The following is a 21,236-nucleotide window of genomic DNA, read 5'->3' on the forward strand; positions in this document are numbered from 1 at the left end:
TAACTTTGACTCTATTCATATCAAGGCCATAAATCAATTCATTTTTCACACATCTCACATCATCTCTTAAGCCTGTTAACCGCTGTACCACTGAGCGGTTGGAGAGGACAGGATAAGAGATGTTAGTTTGAGGGACATGTTTGGCCTTGGCAGAGGTTTGTGCGCTCCTATATTGCTCGATAGAAGCCTGTATATTAATGAAAGTATAATCAAGGTCAGAAAAGGAGCCGATGTGTACAGAAAGAGTTAAGCTGTAGAACCGCTATTATTATTAGCACACAGCTGAAACAGAAGAGCTCCTCCAGTCCTTTGTCGCACACTTATGTCCTTTAGTACCGTTCTGGATGCTGCTCTGTCTGGCGGCCTGTGACTGTCAGAGTCATGTTGAGGCCTGACGCTGGGGCGTGAGGCTGTCGGCTGTATTGTCTACGGACCGACCTGCCGGGTTTGATCCTGATGACCTGCAGGCCGAGTGCTCTTCTCCTCGGGTCACGACTGAGAAGTACACATAGGAAGAGATGGTCCATAGAGCCATCAAAGTGCCCGTCTGCCCCCCCCAGCTGCATTCTTTACGTGCAGTCCTTCACTTGGAGCCCAGTCCAGAGCAGAGGTTTGCCTGCGGGTGTTGGTTTGTTACATGTCTAGTGTTTCAGTCTGCTGGTCATTCCCATAGTCCAGATTTGAGGCCGACAGGAAAGCTCATAAACGCGCCGGCCCCCTGCAAAGGTCTGGTCCTCAGCTCCCCGTCCCAGCCGCACATCTGCCTCAGCTTAGGCCCCAGGTCCCCCTACATCGCCACACACCTGGGAGGGATTACAGCCAGCATGTTCGAAGAAATGCCCTCCCCAGGGTTACCCAAGCAGCCCAATACAGGCAAAGCTCAGGCTTTGACACAAAGGCACAGCAGCAGGGTTGAAGAGTTCAGTTTCAAGCTGGTTTATGTCAGTGAGCGATCCGAATGCAGGTGGAGACTGAGATCACTCTGAACAACACCACAGTCCTGATTTGTATTTGTCGATTGCTTGCCTGTGGGCCTTTAAATGGAGTCAGCATTTTGGAGATATTTGACAGATGTGTCAAAACTAACTCATTGCTGCTTGTCTTACAGGTGTACTTCGATTGTGGTGCCAAGGTGGACGTGGTGGATGTCCAAGGTCTCATTCTGTCCCCTGGCTTCCCCTACAACTACTCCTCTGGGACACACTGTGTCTGGCAGTTCTTTGTGCCGGTTGACTACCAGCTGATTCTGGAGATATTTGACTTTGACGTGTTTGAAAGCCACGACTCCGCCGCACGGTTCTCAGTGTCGACCTTCGAGGCGGAAGAAGCAGGTAAACGGGCGGCGTTTGATCCTGAAGGTTTAGCTGCAGATGAAACGTCAGCAACCAAAGATCTCATCCTCCAGAGCGAAGGGGACGTGGCAAAGTCTCAGCAGTCCTCCCAGGATGGTGAGATCAAGCAGGTGGTGGTCCAGGAGGAATCCACAAAGATGGAGATCACCAAAGTCTCCAATTCTGCCAAACGATCTGCCGATGTGTCCCCTGAACTCCTCGTTCCCGGTGCCGGGCCGCCAGGCAACAAGGCAGCCAACTCCGTCTCCTCTTCCCACCTCCAGGGCGACCTCACCCCCAAACCCAACCTGGGCTCAGCTCTGGAGGAGATCACCTCTGCCTCAACTCACCCCACAGACACTCCAGCTGTGAGCCCTGAAACCCAGCAGTCGGTGCTGGACGCCTGTCCCCACGATGTCCTCTACATCTCGGACCTCATCACCTTCTCCTCCAGGTTCTGTGGGTCCAACCGGCCCCCCAGCAGCCAGCTTGTGTTCGGCTCTGACCAGGAGATGGTGGAGGTGATCATGGAGCTCATCACCACCACCCACTGGGGCAGAGGCTTCGCCCTTCTCTTCCACTACCACAACCTGACCGAGCCGGGGGGAGACCGGCGTGCCTCGGCTCCCGAGCCCACCAAGGTGGACTCTCTGCTGGCCGCCGTGAGCGGAGCAGCCTTCTTCGCCATGATACTGACCAGCACCCTCTGCGTCATCTTCAGGTAACGGCAGCAAAGAGTAACTTCTTACTAATGTAATAATATTGACAAAATACTGTAGGTCAGTGTTCAGTACTAGTTTACAGTGAAGCAGCAGGAGTGTGAGGAAAGGAATTGATTGGGATTCTTCAGACAATCTCTTGAATTGAATTGTCATACTGGTAAAGCCACGCCCACTCAGCCACGCCCACTCAGCATTGGGAGCCAACTCAACATCAAAATAACAAAGATAAACTTTTGTCCGGCGCCACCATCAGGCCAACTGGTCCCAGGCCCATTAAAGTTCATTGAAAGCTCATTTACTCATTAATGTTTTTAGATATAAACACGACTACAATCATAACCTCCTGTACAGAGGTAATCAGTCAGACATTTACTTGAAATACATCATGGTCTTATCTTATAACCTCATGTAGCAGTTAGATTGGAGCGCTGATATAAAGCAGAAGGTGTTTGTTTGATGTGAAAATGAAGGAAGTAGCATTAGCAGTATTTGATCCCGTTTCCCATATAAAACTTCCTCGCTTTGTTCTTGGAAGTAGAAATCTCAAATACAGCTGGAACGGATTCGTCACAAGTGTTCCCCTGGGAAAACTCGCAAGTCTCTATCTTTGATTTCTCTCATGAATGAAAGTGGGTGAGCCAGTCTGAAGGTACACACACACACGCACACACACAGAGTCACCACTTTGTTATGTTGACTCAGCTGGAAGCCTCAGTCCGTGATGTGGTGACCCTCGGTGATTAGCCGGGTTTGGCTGCGACTGTGCGGCCTCCTTGATGTGGAGCGTTCTCACCATACACAGCGGGGCATTCAAGGTACAGCACCTGGCATCAATTCACCAAAACACACAGGCCGCGTGAAAGTGAGGGGGCGGGGCAATGTGAAAGAAAGGACAACAAGGAGAAGGAAAACTCAGTGTTTGCACGGGGATTGGTATCAATTTGCTCGCTGTGCACAAGTGCCCCACATCAAAAGGTGTAATTTACAAGTTGTTCCCTCACGCGCATCCCAGGAAACAATGCAGGCAAGCTGTGGGGATCATTCTGGACGTTTGTAATACGATCTGTTCTGGCACCATCACTGCTTTACATCCACACGGACGGAGCTGCACATGAGAGCGACGCAGGGAGAACCTGTGTGAAGATATGACACGTGTGTGTGTGTGTGTGTGTGTGTGTGTGTGTGTGTGTGTGTGTGTGTGTGTGTGTGTGTGTGTGTGTGTGTGTGTGTGTGTGTGTGTGTGTGTGTGTGTGTGTGTGTGTGTGTGTGTGTGTGTGTGTGTGTGTGTGTGTGTGTGTGTGTGTGGGCCAGTGAAAACCAGAGAAGGAATTTCCTTTTATAAGTTGTTTTTCCTTCTTTGTCAATATGAAAATTCTTTCCAGTCATTGGCGTAATTACAGGAAGGTTTCATCGTTTCCCAGATGGAGGGATCCTCTGTGCGCCCCTGCAGGTAGACCGACTGTGAGCGAGCATTTGGATGAGTGGAGGCCTCAGCGTTGGGCCTGTGTGTGGGAAACACCAGTGTTTGTTATGGTTGGTGTTGACTTCAGACGCAGACTGGCCGAGCACAATAACTCCACGGGTTCTCACTGTTAATGACGTGGAAACTGGAAACACGTGTTCAATAAAAACAAAACAAAACCAAAGCGCAATTAGCAAGAAGAACAACACGAGTCACCGGGAAGCGGGGGAGACGTCAAGCTCCAGAGTAGCTTTAGTGTCTGTTCTTCTTCTTCTTCTTCTTGTCCTTATTAGTCGACGAGACCTCTCAGCCCGACGCCGCACTGACATGAACCCCAGAGCTCCTCTGACCACAGTGGGATGAAGGTCACAGCAGGGGGTCGGCCTCAGTTGACCGCCGACTGTAATGAACTCATTGAGCCGCAAGAATAATTTTAATAAGTGGGCGCCGGTTCAAGTATTTGGCTAGCAGGTTCCAGCAGGATTAAACGGGTGAAGTGGAATTAGTGATTTCCTCTGTTATGAAGGAATTTGAGAGCAGCAGCCGCCAACCAAACAAAGGAAACCTGCTCGTCCAAAGTGTTTGTATCACTTTTCACTCTCTCACTGGACTCCATTATCTTCCTGTGCTGCGATTGGTCGGAATGGTGAATAATCTTCGACACAGGATCAGCTGGAGCCGAGTTTCAGTTGACAGTTTTGTGCCCAAATAAATGGAATGTTTAAAAAGTCGACAAAGGTCAAAGGTGAGTGTTCTTATAACCAATACTCTTATAGAAATGCAAATTTTTGAATCAGATCTGTCTTCTGATCATTTTCACCATTTTGAAGTATTAAATGTTACCGGCTGTGGTTCTGTGTGAGTGGACCATTGGGTGAAACGTTTGAGCCAAATTGCCGTGGGGACGCTGGATGTGTCGTCATACGGGGACGTGTCCGGACACCAGAGGGGTTTGGACTATATCTACACGTCACAAACACGTACATGTCTGAGATGCTGCCTTGTGTCTTCCAGGCCCAAACTCTGTCCCAAAAGATCCGGCTCCTGCACAACCAGCAACTCTGAGGTAGGAACACTTCTGCATCGTTTTGGGGTACGATTCCGTGACTCAGGAATCTCTTTCCATACATAGAACGCAATGAAACTTGGCTGAGTTTAGGGGTCGGGTCAGAAGTTCAGCCATCAGGAGTCAGGAGGCTTCCTGTACGCCTCACTCCAGAGGAGTTAAGGGGCGGAGCCAGAACACGCCACAGAGATATAGGCCGCCTGGAGGAGCTGGAGGAGACGGCCAGAGAGAGGGAAGTCTGCTGCTTTGCTTAGACCATCTGAACTCGGATTAATAATGGATTATTAGCAGTTTATCCTTTGCGGCTGGAGTCCAACTCCTGTTTAAGAGCGTCCCGCTGTGAGCAAAGCAGTGTGGTGGTCAGGTTGTAAGTTTAAGTCCCTCTGTTGGTGGATGAACGCTGCCTGATTGTCATGGTGATGTGCCACAGGTTCCAGAGGGAAACCAGAGCGCCCAGGCTGAGGTCAGCGAGCTGCAGCTGGTGTCTGCACAGTGCACCAACACGGAGACCAGCCTGCCATACACAGGTGCACACACACACACACACACACACACACACACACACACACACACACACACACACACACACACACACACACACACACACACACACACACACACACACACACACACACACACTACACCGTCATACATCCCCATCTATGGCATAACTAAGGACCACCCTTTTCCAACCCCTGACTCAAATCATGGGGTTGATTGATAAGTAATGAGCCTATCACAGAAAGACATTTTTTCTAATGGACACTTAACACTGTAGAATTCTGTATCTTTGGTTTGTAGAAAGTCTTTCCCAGTTGAGATGCTGTTAGGTTGTTTATGTCGAAGCTCACAAAGCAAAATGTCCAAACCCCTGAATAAAACACAGCCATGTGTGAGGTCAGAGGTCAAAGCAAGAAGACTTCATATTTGACCTATAAGCCTGATCCACCTAACAGAGGGGAAACATTAACCCCAAAATCAAGCTCTTCATTACTGATGATTGACTGATTGACTTATTTCTTTTCTGTGTATTTCTGGTTCCATCTGGCAGCCGTAGAACACACACACACACACACAGCAGACTGAAGCCCACACACATGACTGCACATCACTTAGGTTGATTTATATGGACACAGCATTTTCTGCTGTGACAAGAGGAATAACTTCAGGAATGATAATCATCCCTTCAGGAGTATAAATCTGCCATGGAGTCATTTTGTTTAGAGACTAAAGAATGTGGAACTGTCTTTGAGGGCTGCAGATGGCCGTATAGTCTTTGCTTGTCCACTAATTTATGTTGTCGATGTAGAAATGTGTCACTTCAACTATCCAAGCAAATTGAAGCTTTTGAGAACTTTTAAAGAATTCCTAAACCAAAGTCCGAACTGTGAAATAGCTCTGCTTCTTCTAACATGAGATTCTTCTTTCCTCAGTCAGTGCCCATGGTGGCATGTCCCAGAATGCAGAGCTGGAGCTTTCCTCCAGCGGTCTGACTGAACTTGACCTGGGAGCAGACGAGGTGTTCATCGTAACGCCTGCACCCAGTACGCCTGGCTTATCCATCTGCCCTCACACGGTAAGAGCCCGGACCTGAGGGGCCTCTAGAGTCATGTTGTTTAGCTGTTCATCTGGAGAAGAACCTGAAGAAGCATGGAGGCAAACGTTAGGCAAGCTTAAGTCTGAAGTCAGAAATGGTCTCTGAGAGGAAATGGGGTTTTCATTGCTTCATCCCAACAAGACTGACACTATTGTTGTCATGCTTGTTTGCTCACAATCTAAAGCTACGAAGGCCACAGGGACATAAGTGGGAAATGTGGCTGATTAAAGGGAAGAGGAGTGCTGAGGAGGAAGCAGAGGTTGGAAGGAGCAGAGTCTTCCTCGACGCTTCTTCTCTTTTGGAATACAAGTTGGCATCAGACAGACCTGGCAGCTTTTTTGAAGGACTGGCAGGCTGCTTCAGCCTCAGCTAATGGAGCATTATCTCCAGAGCCAGATTCCCAGCTCCTATTGTGTGTGTGTGTGTGTGTGTGTGTGTTTGGGACCCAGTGTGTGGTCTGCCTGTGTGTGTCCTCCATGTAGAATTTCATGTCAACAGTTTTTGAGGCATGACTGATTGCAAAGGTTGATGTGGCAGTTGGATCTGTATGTGTCTGCATGGTCTCTGCACATAAAGCTACTAGGACACGACCTCCAGAGCTCCACGTGTCCTCGCCTCGTCTTCAAGGTGGGCAGCAGTTGACCCTGATTAGCTGCACCTTGTTCAAATGACCTGAACTGTCACCGTGATCATCTGGTGTTGGTACAAACAATCATCAAGCTCCACCCAACTAGATACTGAAGCTTTGGAGAGAACAAAACCTGGAGATAGGAGCTAGAAACTGATCATCATGATTCTTCTCTCCTGCAAGTTTTGGAATCATATTGAAAACAAACAGTCAGAAAGTCTTGGCTACATTTGATGTAAATCTACGTACGACCAAAATTGTCGTTATTTTTAGCCCCTGGAGGTCCTTGAACCTCAGCTTGGGGACGCATGTTCTTTGCTTTCTCACCTCGAGTGTGGAACCTTAAAGTTGCCATTGTGTTGCAGGGCTTTAGCGACTGAAAGAAGGTTTCATTTAAAGCCGTCTAATTCGTGTCTAGACAAAGCGAGCTGCTAGTGACTCTGTGGGAAGGATTATCTGAGCTCCTTCACCCTCCCCTCACCAGCAGGGGCCCAGTGATCAGGACGGACGTGTCCATGGCCTTAGGAGACCAGGGGTCTTAACGTCTTGTAGTTGCTCGGCGATGGATGACCAATGACTAATCACAGTGGTCCAAACTTTGGACCTATTTGGGATAAACAAACCACCAATGTGACTGAAACTTGTTCCAAAGCTCCTGCTGTGCACTTAATAAACGATTTGAGCTGCTCGCCGCCTCAGCCAGCACGCCAGGATAATCGGTACAGTCCCTTCCTGTTAATCCATGAAGAGAGACGCCTGGAGACCACAGGGGTCCTCACAGGTTTGAACTGCAAGGGCCTGATATGTTCCCTGGTTGTCAGCCCACCTGATCCTAACACGAGTGCATTCAGGTCAGTTGGTAATTAGCTTCAGGAAACACATCAAGAACTGCATGAAAACGTCACGCATGATATGAAAGAGAAGGAACGCCACAAAGAGGACCAGAATAGAAACAGGATACCGTCTGTCTGAAGGCAGCAGCATCACAGAAACACACTCTGCTTCTTCCAGTGGAGCCAATAATAATGTTGCAGACATTGGTGTTGTACGTGTGTGTTTGTGTGTGTGTGTGTTTCTCAGCAGCAGGAACTCTTTCTGCGGCTCAGTGACACTGACCGCAGCCCTGCAGGGGACTGGACCCTGCCTATCCCCACCTCTGCTTCCACAGAAGCCAGGTCGGCCAAGGACGCCGGAGGAGGCTGTACAAGACCCAGAGCCTGGAGCGTCCGAACCTTCCAGGACTTCCTCCCGCCAATACCGCAGCTGCATAAGAAGTGGTGCAGCTGGAACTCCACCAGTCCCTTCACCAAGCTGGTGGACAGTGTGAGTACTGCAAGTTTAACCTTTTCACGTCCAGGAACCTAGGTGACACACAAGGGTCAAAGGCTGCCTGTCTGGCAGGTCGTTAGTCGTGAAGGTTCCCTCAGTCTATCACACTGCTAAGCCTGGAACCTGAAGTCTGGTTCAGATCAGGTTCTTCAACATCACCTTTTTTCTTGTCAATCTCTATTCTATAGTTCCTTTTCAAATCAGTGTGATGCCGCCTAAGAGAACCTTGTTGCATGTTCATGTGTTTTGTAAAATCACAGACCAACTTTCAAACTGTCCTGTGTGGTTCCAGGCTCCCTCTGGTCAAGGATCTGAATGCCACGGGCAGGACAGAAGAAAGGTCCTCTCAGATGTCCACCTAGAGGCTACGGAAGACACCAGCACCATCTCCGACTCCTCTATCAGCAACGCCTCCTACCCTCTTACCCAGCCCGCACAGAGGCAGCGCCGGCTCAACTCCACCAGCAACCTGAGGCGCTCCCGCTTCACAGGGCCCTGCTTTGGCCTGCTGTCCGAACCCACAGACCCCACCAAGACCTCTGCAGCCCCTCACGTCAACGGCTCCCCCTCAGAGGCCAGTTCAGGTTCCCCTTCCCCCTCTGGCCAGTCCCAGCCCGAGAGGGGCCAAGAAGGAAAGGGGTGCGAGTTTCCAGGCGAGGGCGACCACGTCAGTGTGCAGGTGTTCGCCATCTCTGAGGAGGAGGACAGGCAGCCTCTCGTCCCGGCTGAGCACCTGGACCAGGTCTCTGCTGTGGTGAACGGACTGGTGGGGACACATGGGGGGCTGAAGCTCGCATTGGGAGACATGGGCCTCAGCCCGCAGAGCCAGAGGGCCCGAGCAGAGAAGCGGCCGTGGGGAAGTCAGGCATCGGGGGGGGTCGGCCCGCTCACCCTGAGCTCGCCCGGCACCATGGTGTCCAACCCTGCTCGCACCTCAGTCGGTGAGGCCCAGCCGCCCCTCAGCCAGCCCACGCTGCTGTGCAGTGCGACCAACCAGATGTGAGCGCGTGGATGGTAGGAGGAGCCAGGACTCTGATTGGCCAGTGAGGCATCAAGGACTCTGCCAGTGACTCGCTGTTAAAACATTATTCTACTGCTTTGATTACAAAAATTACAACATGAATAGCTTCCTGCTGGGTAATGTTTTGTTCTCTCTGTAGTCTTTGTCTATTTTTTACAACTCACTACGTTTACATGGATTCAATACTTATTATTTGTCCATATTGCGATTAAGGCAGAAAATGCTGTCCCGACGTGAACTTGGACAGAATGAGGTCTGGAGCCTTCTACCTGCTGAGGAACTTTGACTAAATTGAATTCCAATCACTTAAATTAATTACTCCGATTCATGCCGACCTCATTATAATGTTTAGAATCATACGGTCATGGAAATCCTGGAAAAGTCTTGGACAAATAATGGAATGCCAAATGATGCCAATTCTGAAATATTGATCTAGAGGTATACCTTTGATGATAAAAGTATTGATATAACTGTTAATCATTATTAATAGGCCCTAATTGGATGACAATCAAGACAGGGGCCTTGGCCAATCCCTGGTCCGGAGGCACGTTGCCATAGTAACGTAGCCGCACATTGATGCAAACGTGCGAGTTCTTTACCGAGCATATGAAGAAGACGAGGCTCTGTGGGCAGCGAGGATGAAACATACAGGCTGATGTCACTATGAATTATTATGTAAAAGAATTTAATATAAGGAATGACATGTTTGTTATCTGTAAGAACTCTGTGTTAACATAATGTAAGAAGAAAGAGGAAGTAGTTCCCGTGTATGTAAACACTGATTGTAGACACGTTGCTGCTTACGTTGTCAAGGCAACGGCGTGTTAATGTGTAAAAAAAAAAATGACTGATTACAAACGTGGACGTCCCCCAACGACTCAGAGCACTTTTTGTTTTTGTTTGTCCTGTTTGTTCGGCCTTCACACGGCTTCATGCAGATCATTTGTACGACTTATTACCAAGAAGTGTTCAGCACAGTAGAGATGTATATTAATGACAAACGCTGCAACAATGTACACACGTTTATTACTAAGGTTGATACCTGATTGTAAAAGGGAAATCACATGTATGTATTTATGTAAGCAGATACTAATATACCACCTTAGTTCTAGTGTGACAGTTAGACAACAGGTTTTACAAGGTTTTGTTGTGAATTCATAATAAAGGTTGTGTCATCTACAGCTCGTCTTCTTCATTTGTCAGCAGAATGGAAAACGGGGATCAAGGGAAAGCCGTCAAACTTAAAACCAGAGGGCAAGTCGTGAGTTCATACCGGCACCAAGGCCCAGAAGTCCTACAAATCTGACTCTTGAATCTGTTGAGTAATCCTGCTAGCGCGTTGGTTGTAAAGTTCTGCTTGTTCCTCTGTCGCTCTGAATTCTATGATCTTCACCGTATTTGAAGCCGCATGGGAATGTGAGCCAGGAACGCTGAGGCATCCGAGTGATTTCTTCAAATGTAGATCAGAACTTGGGATCAGAAATCTCTTCTCACGATCGGGAGAAATGTTTGAGGAAAAGGAGGCAACGCAAAAACAAAACGACAGATCTGACAGATATTTTCTTTTAATGGCTCATGGCAAACAAGCAAATCAGATCCATTTACAATTCAAAGACAATTCCAGCATTAAACCCCAACACACAGCTGTTAAGATGTTAAACATGCTGAACTGTAATCACTCAAGCTGACTTAACTTCTCCATCGTTCTACTCTATGGCCATTAAACTAGAAGTCGATTAGAGTCTAGACTAAGTTTCCAGATAGTGCAGTGCATAAACGTGGTTTCCCAGGACTCCAGACTGAACGCTCCCCTGCACGTCCGCTCAGTTTCCCTGTTCCTGGAAGCTGCGATGAGGTAGAATGAAACTCGTACTGCTGAGCAGCTTGGTCCAGACTTTTGCACACAAACTCAGTAAGCATTTGCCCTGGCGCACAACATTTTCCCCTCCCGAGGAGAATGCAAAGCACTCGTCCAAAGCCTCTTTAACGCCCGTCACTGATTGGGGCAGCTTGGGACTTGTTGGCTTAGCGTGCCCGGATCTCCTGTGGGGAATAATTAAAACTCAGCTGCTCCGTAGGGGGATCGGCCGGACTTGTGCTGAAGGCCTGAGACGCTACGGAATGCCAGTGTGAACCCGCCGCCACTGAGGGGGTGAAGAGGAAAAGAAACAACAACCACCCGGCTAAACACCACAAATGAGCTCAGGAGCTTAGGTGGAGGGCAGGAAAGTCCTCATTCATACCCCCATCAGGCCAACAAAGGCTTCAACTAAATAAAGGAAAACACAGAGATAATAATAAAGCACTAAATCTATAGAATCCATCTTAAAAATTTCCCATCATTTGTTTTCTCTTATTCCATTTTTTACACTCTTCATTCGAGAGACCAGCAGGAGTCGCTGGTCTTCCCATCTGCAGACACGGCCTGCATGATGGAGCCGGAGGAGTGGCTGTCTGGCGTGTGAGCGTGCTTGTTAACGCAGCGACTCTGTGACGTTGTCTGATTTAGACTGAACAGGTTTATGTGCAAATTGTGGTCCAACAGAACCTCAGCTCGCGACTCGGGTCAGAACATCTTCAGTGTATTTGAAATCAAACTAAGTGACTGCAGCTAAAACATCATCCCTCATTTTCTACACACTAATAATCTTTGTTCTAAAATCAATGGTTATAACTCTCAGTATATAATGACTCTTTAAAGTAACATCCGGACGCTCTAAACATTTACAGTAGACATTGATACCAGTGGTGCATGTCCGCACGACGGGGCTGCAGCTTATTGTCACTTGGGTGCTGATAGTCAGATATATTCATTATTCTATTCCATACGGCTGCTGTCACATGTGGGCGCCTGACGTGGTTCACCTGCGACCTGAGGAGCCTTAGAGACATCGCTTCATATTCTGGCTAATCAAACTTCAACTCGTCCAGAACTCACTAACATCTTAACAAAAATAACTGTTTCTCTTAAAATCTATAAGAAGTGTAAGTATCGTGTTAGCTGGGACACCAACCTGACGACAGTGTGTGTGTGTGTGTGTGTGTGTTGCTTTAAGGCCTCATTCAGTCTTCTTCTCTGTGGACAGTGTAACGCGTGTTAGCTGCGTTGTGATGCTAATGCTACAGCTAAAGTCCAAAGCTAAATGTTTTGATTCTGATTTGATACGACGTGTATGTGCCACAGTTCATTATTACTCTTCTCAAGGCTAATTTACACCTTGTTTACTTCTAGCTAGCTAAGTCTATTTTGTCCACAGCATTGTAATTTAGCGCTGGAGTGCGGCCCTAGCATACTATTGCGTTTGATTTAGCACAACGGAGCCTTTACCTCCACAGGCATCACCTGCCTGTCAGCCACATGCTCGCCTGCCTTGTGCTCTCTGTTCCTCTCCCTGGACCGGGCTGCACTCGAGCCCCTGTGAGTCTGAGAAAGCGTCCCGACTACACGACTTTAATCAGCTTAGGCTTGATTATCCACAGCAAAGCATACAGCAGAGGCCCCTGTGCCCTCTGATAGTGCTACGACACATTACGCTGATCCCCTTCCCACAGACGGGAAACCCTACACAGCTATCACATGGGATCCACAATCTCACCCAGCATGTATGTGGGCTTTGACGTGGCTCTCTGCCCTTTTTCCTGGGAACACGCTGCCCTGGAAAAACAGGAGAGAGACCCCTTGGAGGCGACACGAGGGTTTGTTAACGTCGCTGAAAGTTCTCGACCCACGAGGCCGTAACCACTATGTTCTTCACCTCCATCCGTCCTACACTCGTCACGGCTAACACAGATCGCAAATAAAGAAAGAATATATACAAGAGGAGAATTATATGCTGGGGAATTTTTACAAAATGTCACAATTTTCAGGAAATGTACATCTAAACTTGGTCACTGAGTTTGTTCCTCTGGAAGTGGTGTGATTGTGTAGATGTGTGTGCTTCTCTTCAGGTCTGTAGGTCTCTAATGGACCCTTATGGATCCATCAACGTGTTAGAGCCTCTAAAGCTCCTCTACATGAAGATAGATGTTTATGTTCCACAGAAAGTGTTTTGATGTGACCTTTGACCCTGAAACCTCTGTATGTTTACATGGGTCTCTACCATGGAGTTATTCTATGGCAAGTTCTATTTGGGAATCCAGGAGATACGTTTAGCTTCTGTTGCAGTGAGCAGAACTTCCCCTCTTGGCTGTTGAACATAAATCTATAAGGGTCAATTCAAAGCTGAACACTAAACATCTCCATGGAAACAAAGTCAGTGATGGGGTCCGGATGTAAACTTCCTGCTCCCAGCAGACATGAATGGCCTTGTTCCTTACAGATCGACTCGCTCCTTCTGCATCGGCGATAGTGGAGTGAAGGAGACGCCGATCCTGATATAAATGCATTTATGTGGCAGACGTATAGAGAAGACGTATAGAGCAGCAGCTTCTGTCCCTCTGACAGACGCGGCGCTCTCACTTCCTGCCAAAGTGCCTAAAGATGCAGACAAACTGTGAATGAGGGCGTGAGTTGAAGCTCCGCCTCCCTGGGAGCGTCACTTCAACTTGTGCATAGTCTAACTCCAAGCGTCTCTGTGCCGTGCTTAGATGTAGATTATTGTTGTAAAAAGTGTATGATTGTAATGTCAACATGACGTCATTGCATAAGAGGCAAAGCCCCGGAGAGGCCGACACACAGATCAGATCAGACCAGACCACAGGAGCTCAGGTGCCTACTTCACTTAGTTCACTGAGGAACCCAGGCGCTGGATCCCTCAGCTCTTGAATCTGGTTTGTTCACAGATGTGGTTGAATTTCCTGAAATAGAAACAAGGACAAATATTTAAAGGCTGCAGGCAAAAGAGCAACAAAAGAAGAAAACATAACTGAACTCATCACACATTGTGTTACTACATCTGTGGGTTCAAACAGCAGGAAGGAGGCCGAGGCTTACACAGGAGTGCCCTCTGGTGGTCACATGACACACACACATGAACGTTTCATTGAGACTGACTTGTGAATCTTGGGACTCTGAGTTTAATCCATTCAGACTGAAGCACCTATAAAGTTACAGTGCCTGTGTGTGTGTGTGTGTGTGTGTGTGTGTGTGTCACATTGGAGTAAAAACTGCAAACTCCAAATGTATTTGAGTGGAGCTTTCCTGTGCTCAGGTGACATCATGGTGTCATCTGTCAGCACCTACAAGTCCTGCTTCGGTTCAGCTAAGGTGAACGATCCTTCAGAGGTTGCGACGCCTCCTAAAGCCACTAGGAGGCAAGAGTGTGTGAACTTACACAGCGTGATGAGCCTTGACTTGTGTGCGGCAGTTGCGTCCCCAGTAACAGTCAGGTCGAGACGTCACGGCGGCTGAGGATGAGACATTAACACAGGTTAGTGTTCATGCTGTGAATGTGACCCTGAAAGGGGTCGGTGGGTCACATGTGTGGGTCCTCCTCCCTCTCACCAGGCAGCTCAGATGACGGGATGCTCTGCCTGTATTTGTACGCCAGCTCCTTGAACGCTCGCAGGCCGCAGCAGAAGCACACGATGGTCTTAGCGGAGATGTGACAACCTGGAAGAGAAACAAAGGTCAAGAGTCTGGACTTCACGGTCTGGCCAGCGATGGACCGGGTTCTGATCTGCGTCCTCACTGCTCAGGTGAAAGGTCCCCTGGTGGCCCTGCAGAGCCTCCCGGAGCACATCTCTCCAGGTCTTCCCTCTGGAGGACAGGTAGTTCTGTTTGAAGCAAAGCAGAGTCACGGCTAAGTCACACAGCTGCATCCACATCTGTATGACCAGCAGCTGTCATTGTGTTCTCCCTCATACTGCACAATCCGCTGCGGCAGCCATCAGTGTCTCATTTCAGGGACATTGACCTTATTTTGAAGACATAACTGCACCAATATTCTTCTCGCACTGCAACAACACTGACTACAGACAATCTATGACGATATACAATATGGACAAGATACAAAGCGTTGTGTCTTCTGGTTCTTACCTGCAGGATCTCAGACTCGTAGCTGTTACTGTTCAACACAGCATCCAGGCATTTGTCCGTCATGTTGAGCTCTAAGGAACAAAACACAGGAAACAAGAAACGTCATACTGACACTTTATATGGACATTAATCATTATCTGCTCAAGAACACGCACACACACACACTCTCACGCACACACACGTACCACTGAATGGAGCCAGGCAGCCTTGGCAGCCGATCCTCTGGCAGCCCCAGTACATGTGACAGAAGGGACGCTGACACAACACGCCTGCAACACACAACACACTGGATGCAACAATCTGTATGATCTCATCTCTGTGAGTCAAACTGAGCCGACGACTGGAGACCCCAAACATGTCCGTGCTGGAGAGCTTAAACGGGGCCTGAGATCTACCCTGTCAGCCTAGACTGGGTCGACTCCAGGTGGAGCAGAGGGGACTAAATCCAGACCTTGGGCCCCCTTTCTCATCCTTTATGCCAACAAATGAATTCCCTTCCACTAAAACACTTTGGTTGATCCTGATCTATCATCAACATCCAGTAAGACACAACCAGGCTTCTCTCCTCCACTCACACTGCTGAGCGGCGTCCTGCTGGCCGCTCGGCTCGGCTCGTCTGTCGGGCATCGGCTGGAGGCAGCAGGTGCAGATGAGGTGGCAGCCCTGTGGGGGGCAGCGGTACACCTGAGGGTCTGCACAGAGGAAGAGGGAGAGGAGGAGGAGGTCTTAGTCTCTTCTGTACGTAAACCAAAGTCCTGATAATATAAGTAGACCATGGGGAGGTTGGAGCTGGATCAGAGGCTCACCTGTGGGGGCTCCTGGGGGGTTGATGGAGGAGGTGGAGGGCTGCTCCCCCGCACCTTTCTCAGGCTCGGCAGCGGGTGTCGGTGTGGGTGGGCGATGGAAAGCCGGGGGGACGGACAGACCGGGCACCCAGTAGCTGGCGCTTGTGGCAAAGAGCACCTGACCCGCGTCCTTCCTGTATCCAGGACACTCTCTGCACATCACCACGGGCTGACTGTGGACAGAGACGCAGCATCAGCACACTGCTTCACCCCACACACACACACGGCTCAGCCTAAATGCTCTACCTGTCTGAGGAGTCGCTGTCGTTGTCAGAGAGCTCAAACAGATAATCTGAGCTCCCCTCTTCATCGGAGAAGGAACGCTCCACCTTCGGCTGCAGCATGTCCTGAGTGATCTTGTTCCTGCTGTCCATGCTCTTCAGGTCCTCCTCATTACGACATTTTTCTGAAACACACACACACACACACACACACACCAGGTTGGCCTTGTTTGTGTGCCATCCTGTTTCTCTCATTAATAGCCGAGTTTGCTCTTTTCTGGATACAATGGCGCCACCTACTGGATATGATGTGTTCTGCTCTAAAGTGTCAAAGGAAACTCCACACCTCATATAAACAAAACTCTTATATTCTACGTTTCTGCCTCTGTAACTCTATAACAGATGATAAAGGAGACCCATATGAATGAATCTGATGTTGAAACATGCAGCTACACACATCTTGACCTGAGAACATGCGATAGCCATCAGGAGCTCTAGCCTGTGCCCACCTGGGTGCTGGGTGAGGTAGGCCTCCACCAGGTTGTTGAGGATGTGGTTCTTGCGGATCCTCTCCACGGGGCAGCGGCAGGTGGGGCAGAGGGACGAGCGCTCCATCCAGCCTGAGTAGCAGGCGGCGCAGAAGGTGTGCATGCAGGGCTGCAGGCTGGAGGAGCAACAACACACAGGGAGTTACACGCACACACTTCTTGTTGTCGCTCATTCAGGCAGTCAGCATCACATAGAATACATCCCCTTTTTCAGGAGAGCTGTGGTAATGAATCTGAAACCGTTCTTGGTGGAGTTATAGACGTCTCTCACTGTATTTAATACTTGGTACCGTGTGACACTGAAACTTTGCACTCCTTCCTCTGTTTTCTGAGAGTGAGTGTCTGCTAGTGAGCGGTTCCTTGGGCTCCTACCTGACACAGTCGTGCAGGAGATCCTGGCATATGATGCAGGTCAGCGACTCCTCCATCTTGTCCGTCTTTGCTCCTTCCACAGCCGGCTTAGACAGCAGGCCCTGCAGGGATCCTTTGCTGGGACCCAGAGCGTCGGTGCCGGACGTGTGCGGCAGACCCACATCCTTATCTGGGAACACAGTGAGGGTGTTTACACGCTGGATCAGCACTACATCATCATTTAAACACACGGCTTAATAATCACAACATCACTGACTGCTGTCTCACCATTGCAGGTTTTCCTCCTCTTGCGTTCTGGCTCCAGGTCGTCCAGCTCTCTGCTCTGTGCCTCAGCCTCTTTCACTTGGTCTGGGAAGATGGAGGTCAAAGAATATTTGGGAATATTTTCAGGACGCAGAGAGAAGACGAGTGACATCATTTCAGACCATTAACCCTGTGACCACGACATCATTTCCTCCTGACCTTGAGGAAACTAAAGTTGTTTTCAGAGATGATGTAACGCATTTAAAGGAACCTACCAGAGACGATGGAGGCGGAGGTTGCCATGGAGCAGGAGGTGATGGGGCTCCTGGTGAAGAGGTGGGAGGTGGAGGGCTGCGGCTCCTCCTGAGGAACCCCCGCCAACATGACCGGCTCCACAGACAGAGGCAGGTCTGAGGGCGGGAGAGCAGAGGAGCGGGCCGACGTCACCATGTCTGGGGAAGAAGGGAGGGAGGGATGGGGGGAGGGGAGGGGGGTGTTAACTGGTGTGTGAAGTAAAAGTCTCAGAGTAGAAGTTCGACAAACTAACCACTGACTCACCATGTGAAGCCGCTTCCTCCGCCTTGATTGAATGGTAAACATAGGCAACGTCTACACGGGAGCAAGAGACCAGCGGGTTTATTCATCGATGAAGGTGAAGAACAACAAACATCATCATCATCAGTGAAACAGTAAAAAGTGACTCACTTTGTTCTGGCTCGTTCTTCCTGTATACAAAATAGATGATGTCACCGCTTTGCAGCACATGACTTTGCTTCTTCACCAGCTTGGACATGTTGATCACGGTGCCGTTAGTGCTACACACACAAACACACACACGCAGAACGACACCTCATATATCTCATAAACACACACACACAGTGGATCTTGCTGTGTGTGTCATGATAACTTCATCTGACACTCCCACAGAGAGGAGAAGGGTGGGATCAGGGTTTGAACACAGAACGACATGACTGCAAGGCCACAGTGCTAAACACAGCGCAACCGTGCCCAACTAGTGTGAACGAGAGAAGAAGCGATGAAGGGGGGGGGGAGGGGTTGACTATAATCAGAGAATAACAAAGTAACATCTTAAATGGGAAGATTAATCCTGCTAACAACAAACTATTTACTTCCCTGACTGAACGTGACGAGCTGTGGGACCTGAACGCCCCACGCCTCGTCTGCACCATCAAACCCCAATCCATTTAGTACAGCAGTAACAAAGCAGTGATGAATCCGTGGGCGTACCTCGTGTCTTCCAGCCACACCAACCCCGAGCTTTCGTCTTGCACAATCTTGCAGTGCTCCCCTGAGACCAGTTTGTTGGCTGGAAAGGACAGATCACATCCTGGCAAACACACACAACGTAGTTATGAAGACACAGGATGAACAGCTTACTTTGGCTCGGCAACACAGGATGAGCGCAATTATGTTTGCAGCTTTTGTCAGAGGCCCTAAAGTAACAGATGGATCGGCACAAGTGCACAGAAAAGGCTGACATGTTTGTCCACGGTATTCCAAGACAGATTTCCCGGCAGCTTGGCCGCTACGGCAAAAAACGGCTCTGCGTCTTAAATCTCGCCTTTTAAAATAAATCAGTACACGGAAAATTAAACTCTGAACACAGACCGTCTGGCAGTGCGGGGCCGCGTTTACTGCCATGAGTTTTCTCAGACGTAAGCTAAATAATTAAAGCAACCACTTTGCATTGCAAAGCGCAGCCCAAAGGCTCTGCACAACAAAGCCCTGAGGAGGGGAAATATAGGCCTAACATGTTCTCAAGTAAAATCCATACAAAAAAAACCTACTTAATATTCTGCAAGCATGTTCTCAATGGACGTCTTTTGTTATCATCAGAAGGGGGGAGTGGAAAGTTTGGTGCACTAAGGGAGGCTTTGTGTTTTGGATTGGGGGTGTAAGAGGCTCCAGACACTGACGGCTGCAGCTCCGTCTGGACTCAGAGTCTAATCAGACATGTATCAGCTGCAGAAATGTAAATCAAGTCTGTTTTTTCCCCCCCGTGTTTCAAAATAAAGTTATCTCTTCTGTGTCAGATTGTTGACATTGTACTATAAACCAGGTCATTGTACTCAGACAGCATAGATATGTTTGTAGATTGAAGGAGTTTGTACCCTTTTTGCGGCCCACTGTGCACTCCCTGTTGACCAGCAGAACTTGGGCCCGGCTGGAGTCCAGTCTAACCAGCTTCCCCCACGGCCGGCCTCGTCTCTGAGCGTCCATCTCCTGAGGGTCACAGGGAAACGTGAGCAGACGGACAGATGCAGGAAGCTTCTCTGCTCACATCAGTTTAAGAGAATGTGAAAGTTCTTCTGTGTTCCTATCTGAGAGGTTCACATGCACATGGTAACAAAGAGAAAGTGAAAGAATGTTTCATTGACTAACTAACTGTAACTTTAAGGTTTGGGCGTTGACAACAATTTGACGATAAATGTTTAACCTGATGTGTTGTTTGTACTGTAAGTCCTCTAAAGTGTAAACACGTAAACAACTTTTAGTGTTTAAACACATTTAAACAAACATATATTAGTTTCAGTGTGGAAAAGTGTAACATAGTGCTCGTTATTCTACTCTACGTATGCCGAATTAACCAACCAAAGTTTAATTAGTAAGAGAACTCCACTAATATGTTCTCATATTTGCGTCTTTAATGAAAGACACGCAGAAATCGAAAGTGTTTGTAGTTTGAAAGCGAGTTTGGTTCCGTATCATGGCAGCTAGCTTACCGACTCACTGTCGCCACCGAGCAGCGAGAGGATCCGAGGCTGAACGACGTGACGCCACTTCGCGTGTGAAGCGTGAACGTGCGGCGAACCGTGTCAGAACATCCGCGCGGTCCGGCACCGACCCGGACAGCGTCAACACAACTTTCTCCCCCGCAAGGAAATGCTAAGCTAACGCGTCCGCTAACTTTAGCATGCTAGTTGCTAACCAAACTATTGTGTAGCGGAGAGCGCAGTGTGCACGCGCGCCGCAGCGTCAGTTTGCGTGACCGTGTGAAGCGGTGACTCGCCGTCAGAAGCTCCGAGTGTCCGAGTGCGAGTCCGAGTGCTGCTGCTGCGTCTCAGTCTGCTGGAGACAGCGCGGTGTCGTCATGTTCCACTCAGGCAGCGCCTTCACTTCCTGACAAGCGACTCAGTCTTTATTTACCCGCATCAGCTGATGGAGGAGGAGCTGCTGCGAGTGAGGAAGCAGCATCCTCATCCTCATCTTCAACTTCATCCCTATCTTCATCCTCATCTTCATCTTCAACTTCATCCTTATCTTTATCCTCATCTTCATCTTCAACTTCATCCCCATCCTCATCTTCAACTTCATCATTATCTTCATTCTTATCTTCATACTCCTCCTCATCTTCATCCTCATTTTTGTCTTCATCTTCACCCTGATCTTCATCCTCATCTTCATCTTCATCCTAATCCTGATTTATGTCGTCACCTTCATCCTGATCTTCATCTTCATCATCATCCTCATCCCCATCTTCATCTTCATCCCCATTTCATCCCTATCTTTATCCTCATCTTCGTCTTCATCTTCCCCTTCATCCTGATCTTCATTTTCATCATTATCTTCATCCTCATCCCCATCTCCACCCTCATCCTCATCTTCATCTTCGTCCTCACAGATGGAGCTTCATGTCAGCAGCACAGATAATAGTTAACAGATAACTTCCAAACACGTCCATGTCCCAATAGATATGAAGATGACATCGTTCACATAGATTTATAGTATATAAGTATATAATATATTATAGTACAATATATTAAGTCAGAGTTTATTCTCTCATGTACTAAATGTGTATGTGACAGATTTAGGTATAAAGTACACACGTCACTATGGTAACCTCAGATACACT

At 48.6% G+C, this 21,236-nt stretch overlaps 2 protein-coding genes across 3 annotated transcripts; one reads left to right on the forward strand and one right to left on the reverse strand.

Moving 5' to 3' along the window:
- The first annotated feature begins 1,489 nt into the window (after positions 1-1,489).
- On the forward strand, positions 1,490-10,030 carry LOC142996515 (uncharacterized). The gene is made up of 7 exons (XM_076147462.1): positions 1,490-2,052; positions 4,530-4,581; positions 5,012-5,108; positions 6,015-6,157; positions 6,755-6,805; positions 7,887-8,129; positions 8,428-10,030. Exons 1-7 carry the CDS (start codon positions 1,490-1,492, stop codon positions 9,136-9,138), a joined length of 1,860 nt encoding a protein of 619 aa, XP_076003577.1. The 3' UTR covers positions 9,139-10,030.
- A 675-nt stretch (positions 10,031-10,705) lies between these two features.
- chfr (checkpoint with forkhead and ring finger domains, E3 ubiquitin protein ligase) lies at positions 10,706-20,526 on the reverse strand. Of its 2 annotated transcripts, none has more exons than XM_076147514.1 (18): positions 20,394-20,526; positions 19,495-19,606; positions 18,611-18,710; positions 18,068-18,177; positions 17,921-17,971; positions 17,638-17,814; positions 17,387-17,467; positions 17,120-17,288; positions 16,709-16,863; positions 16,225-16,384; positions 15,940-16,151; positions 15,709-15,825; positions 15,319-15,402; positions 15,134-15,204; positions 14,787-14,871; positions 14,600-14,707; positions 14,430-14,502; positions 10,706-13,953 (listed from the first exon to the last, which is right to left on the reverse strand). In XM_076147514.1, the coding sequence occupies exons 2-18, from the start codon at positions 19,601-19,603 to the stop codon at positions 13,911-13,913; spliced, it is 1,905 nt and encodes a 634-aa protein (XP_076003629.1). In that variant the 5' UTR covers positions 19,604-19,606; positions 20,394-20,526; the 3' UTR covers positions 10,706-13,910. The 2 variants fall into 2 exon arrangements, with proteins under 2 accessions (XP_076003629.1, XP_076003628.1); XM_076147513.1 differs by having other exon boundaries at positions 20,107-20,526.
- Between the last annotated feature and the right edge of the window lie 710 nt (positions 20,527-21,236).

Source organism: Genypterus blacodes, unplaced genomic scaffold, assembly GCF_046128005.1.
Source record: "Genypterus blacodes isolate CSIRO-AG114 ecotype Tasmania unplaced genomic scaffold, CSIRO-AGI_Gbla_v1 ptg000038l_1, whole genome shotgun sequence".
In the NCBI taxonomy this organism is placed as follows: Eukaryota; Metazoa; Chordata; class Actinopteri; order Ophidiiformes; family Ophidiidae; genus Genypterus; species Genypterus blacodes.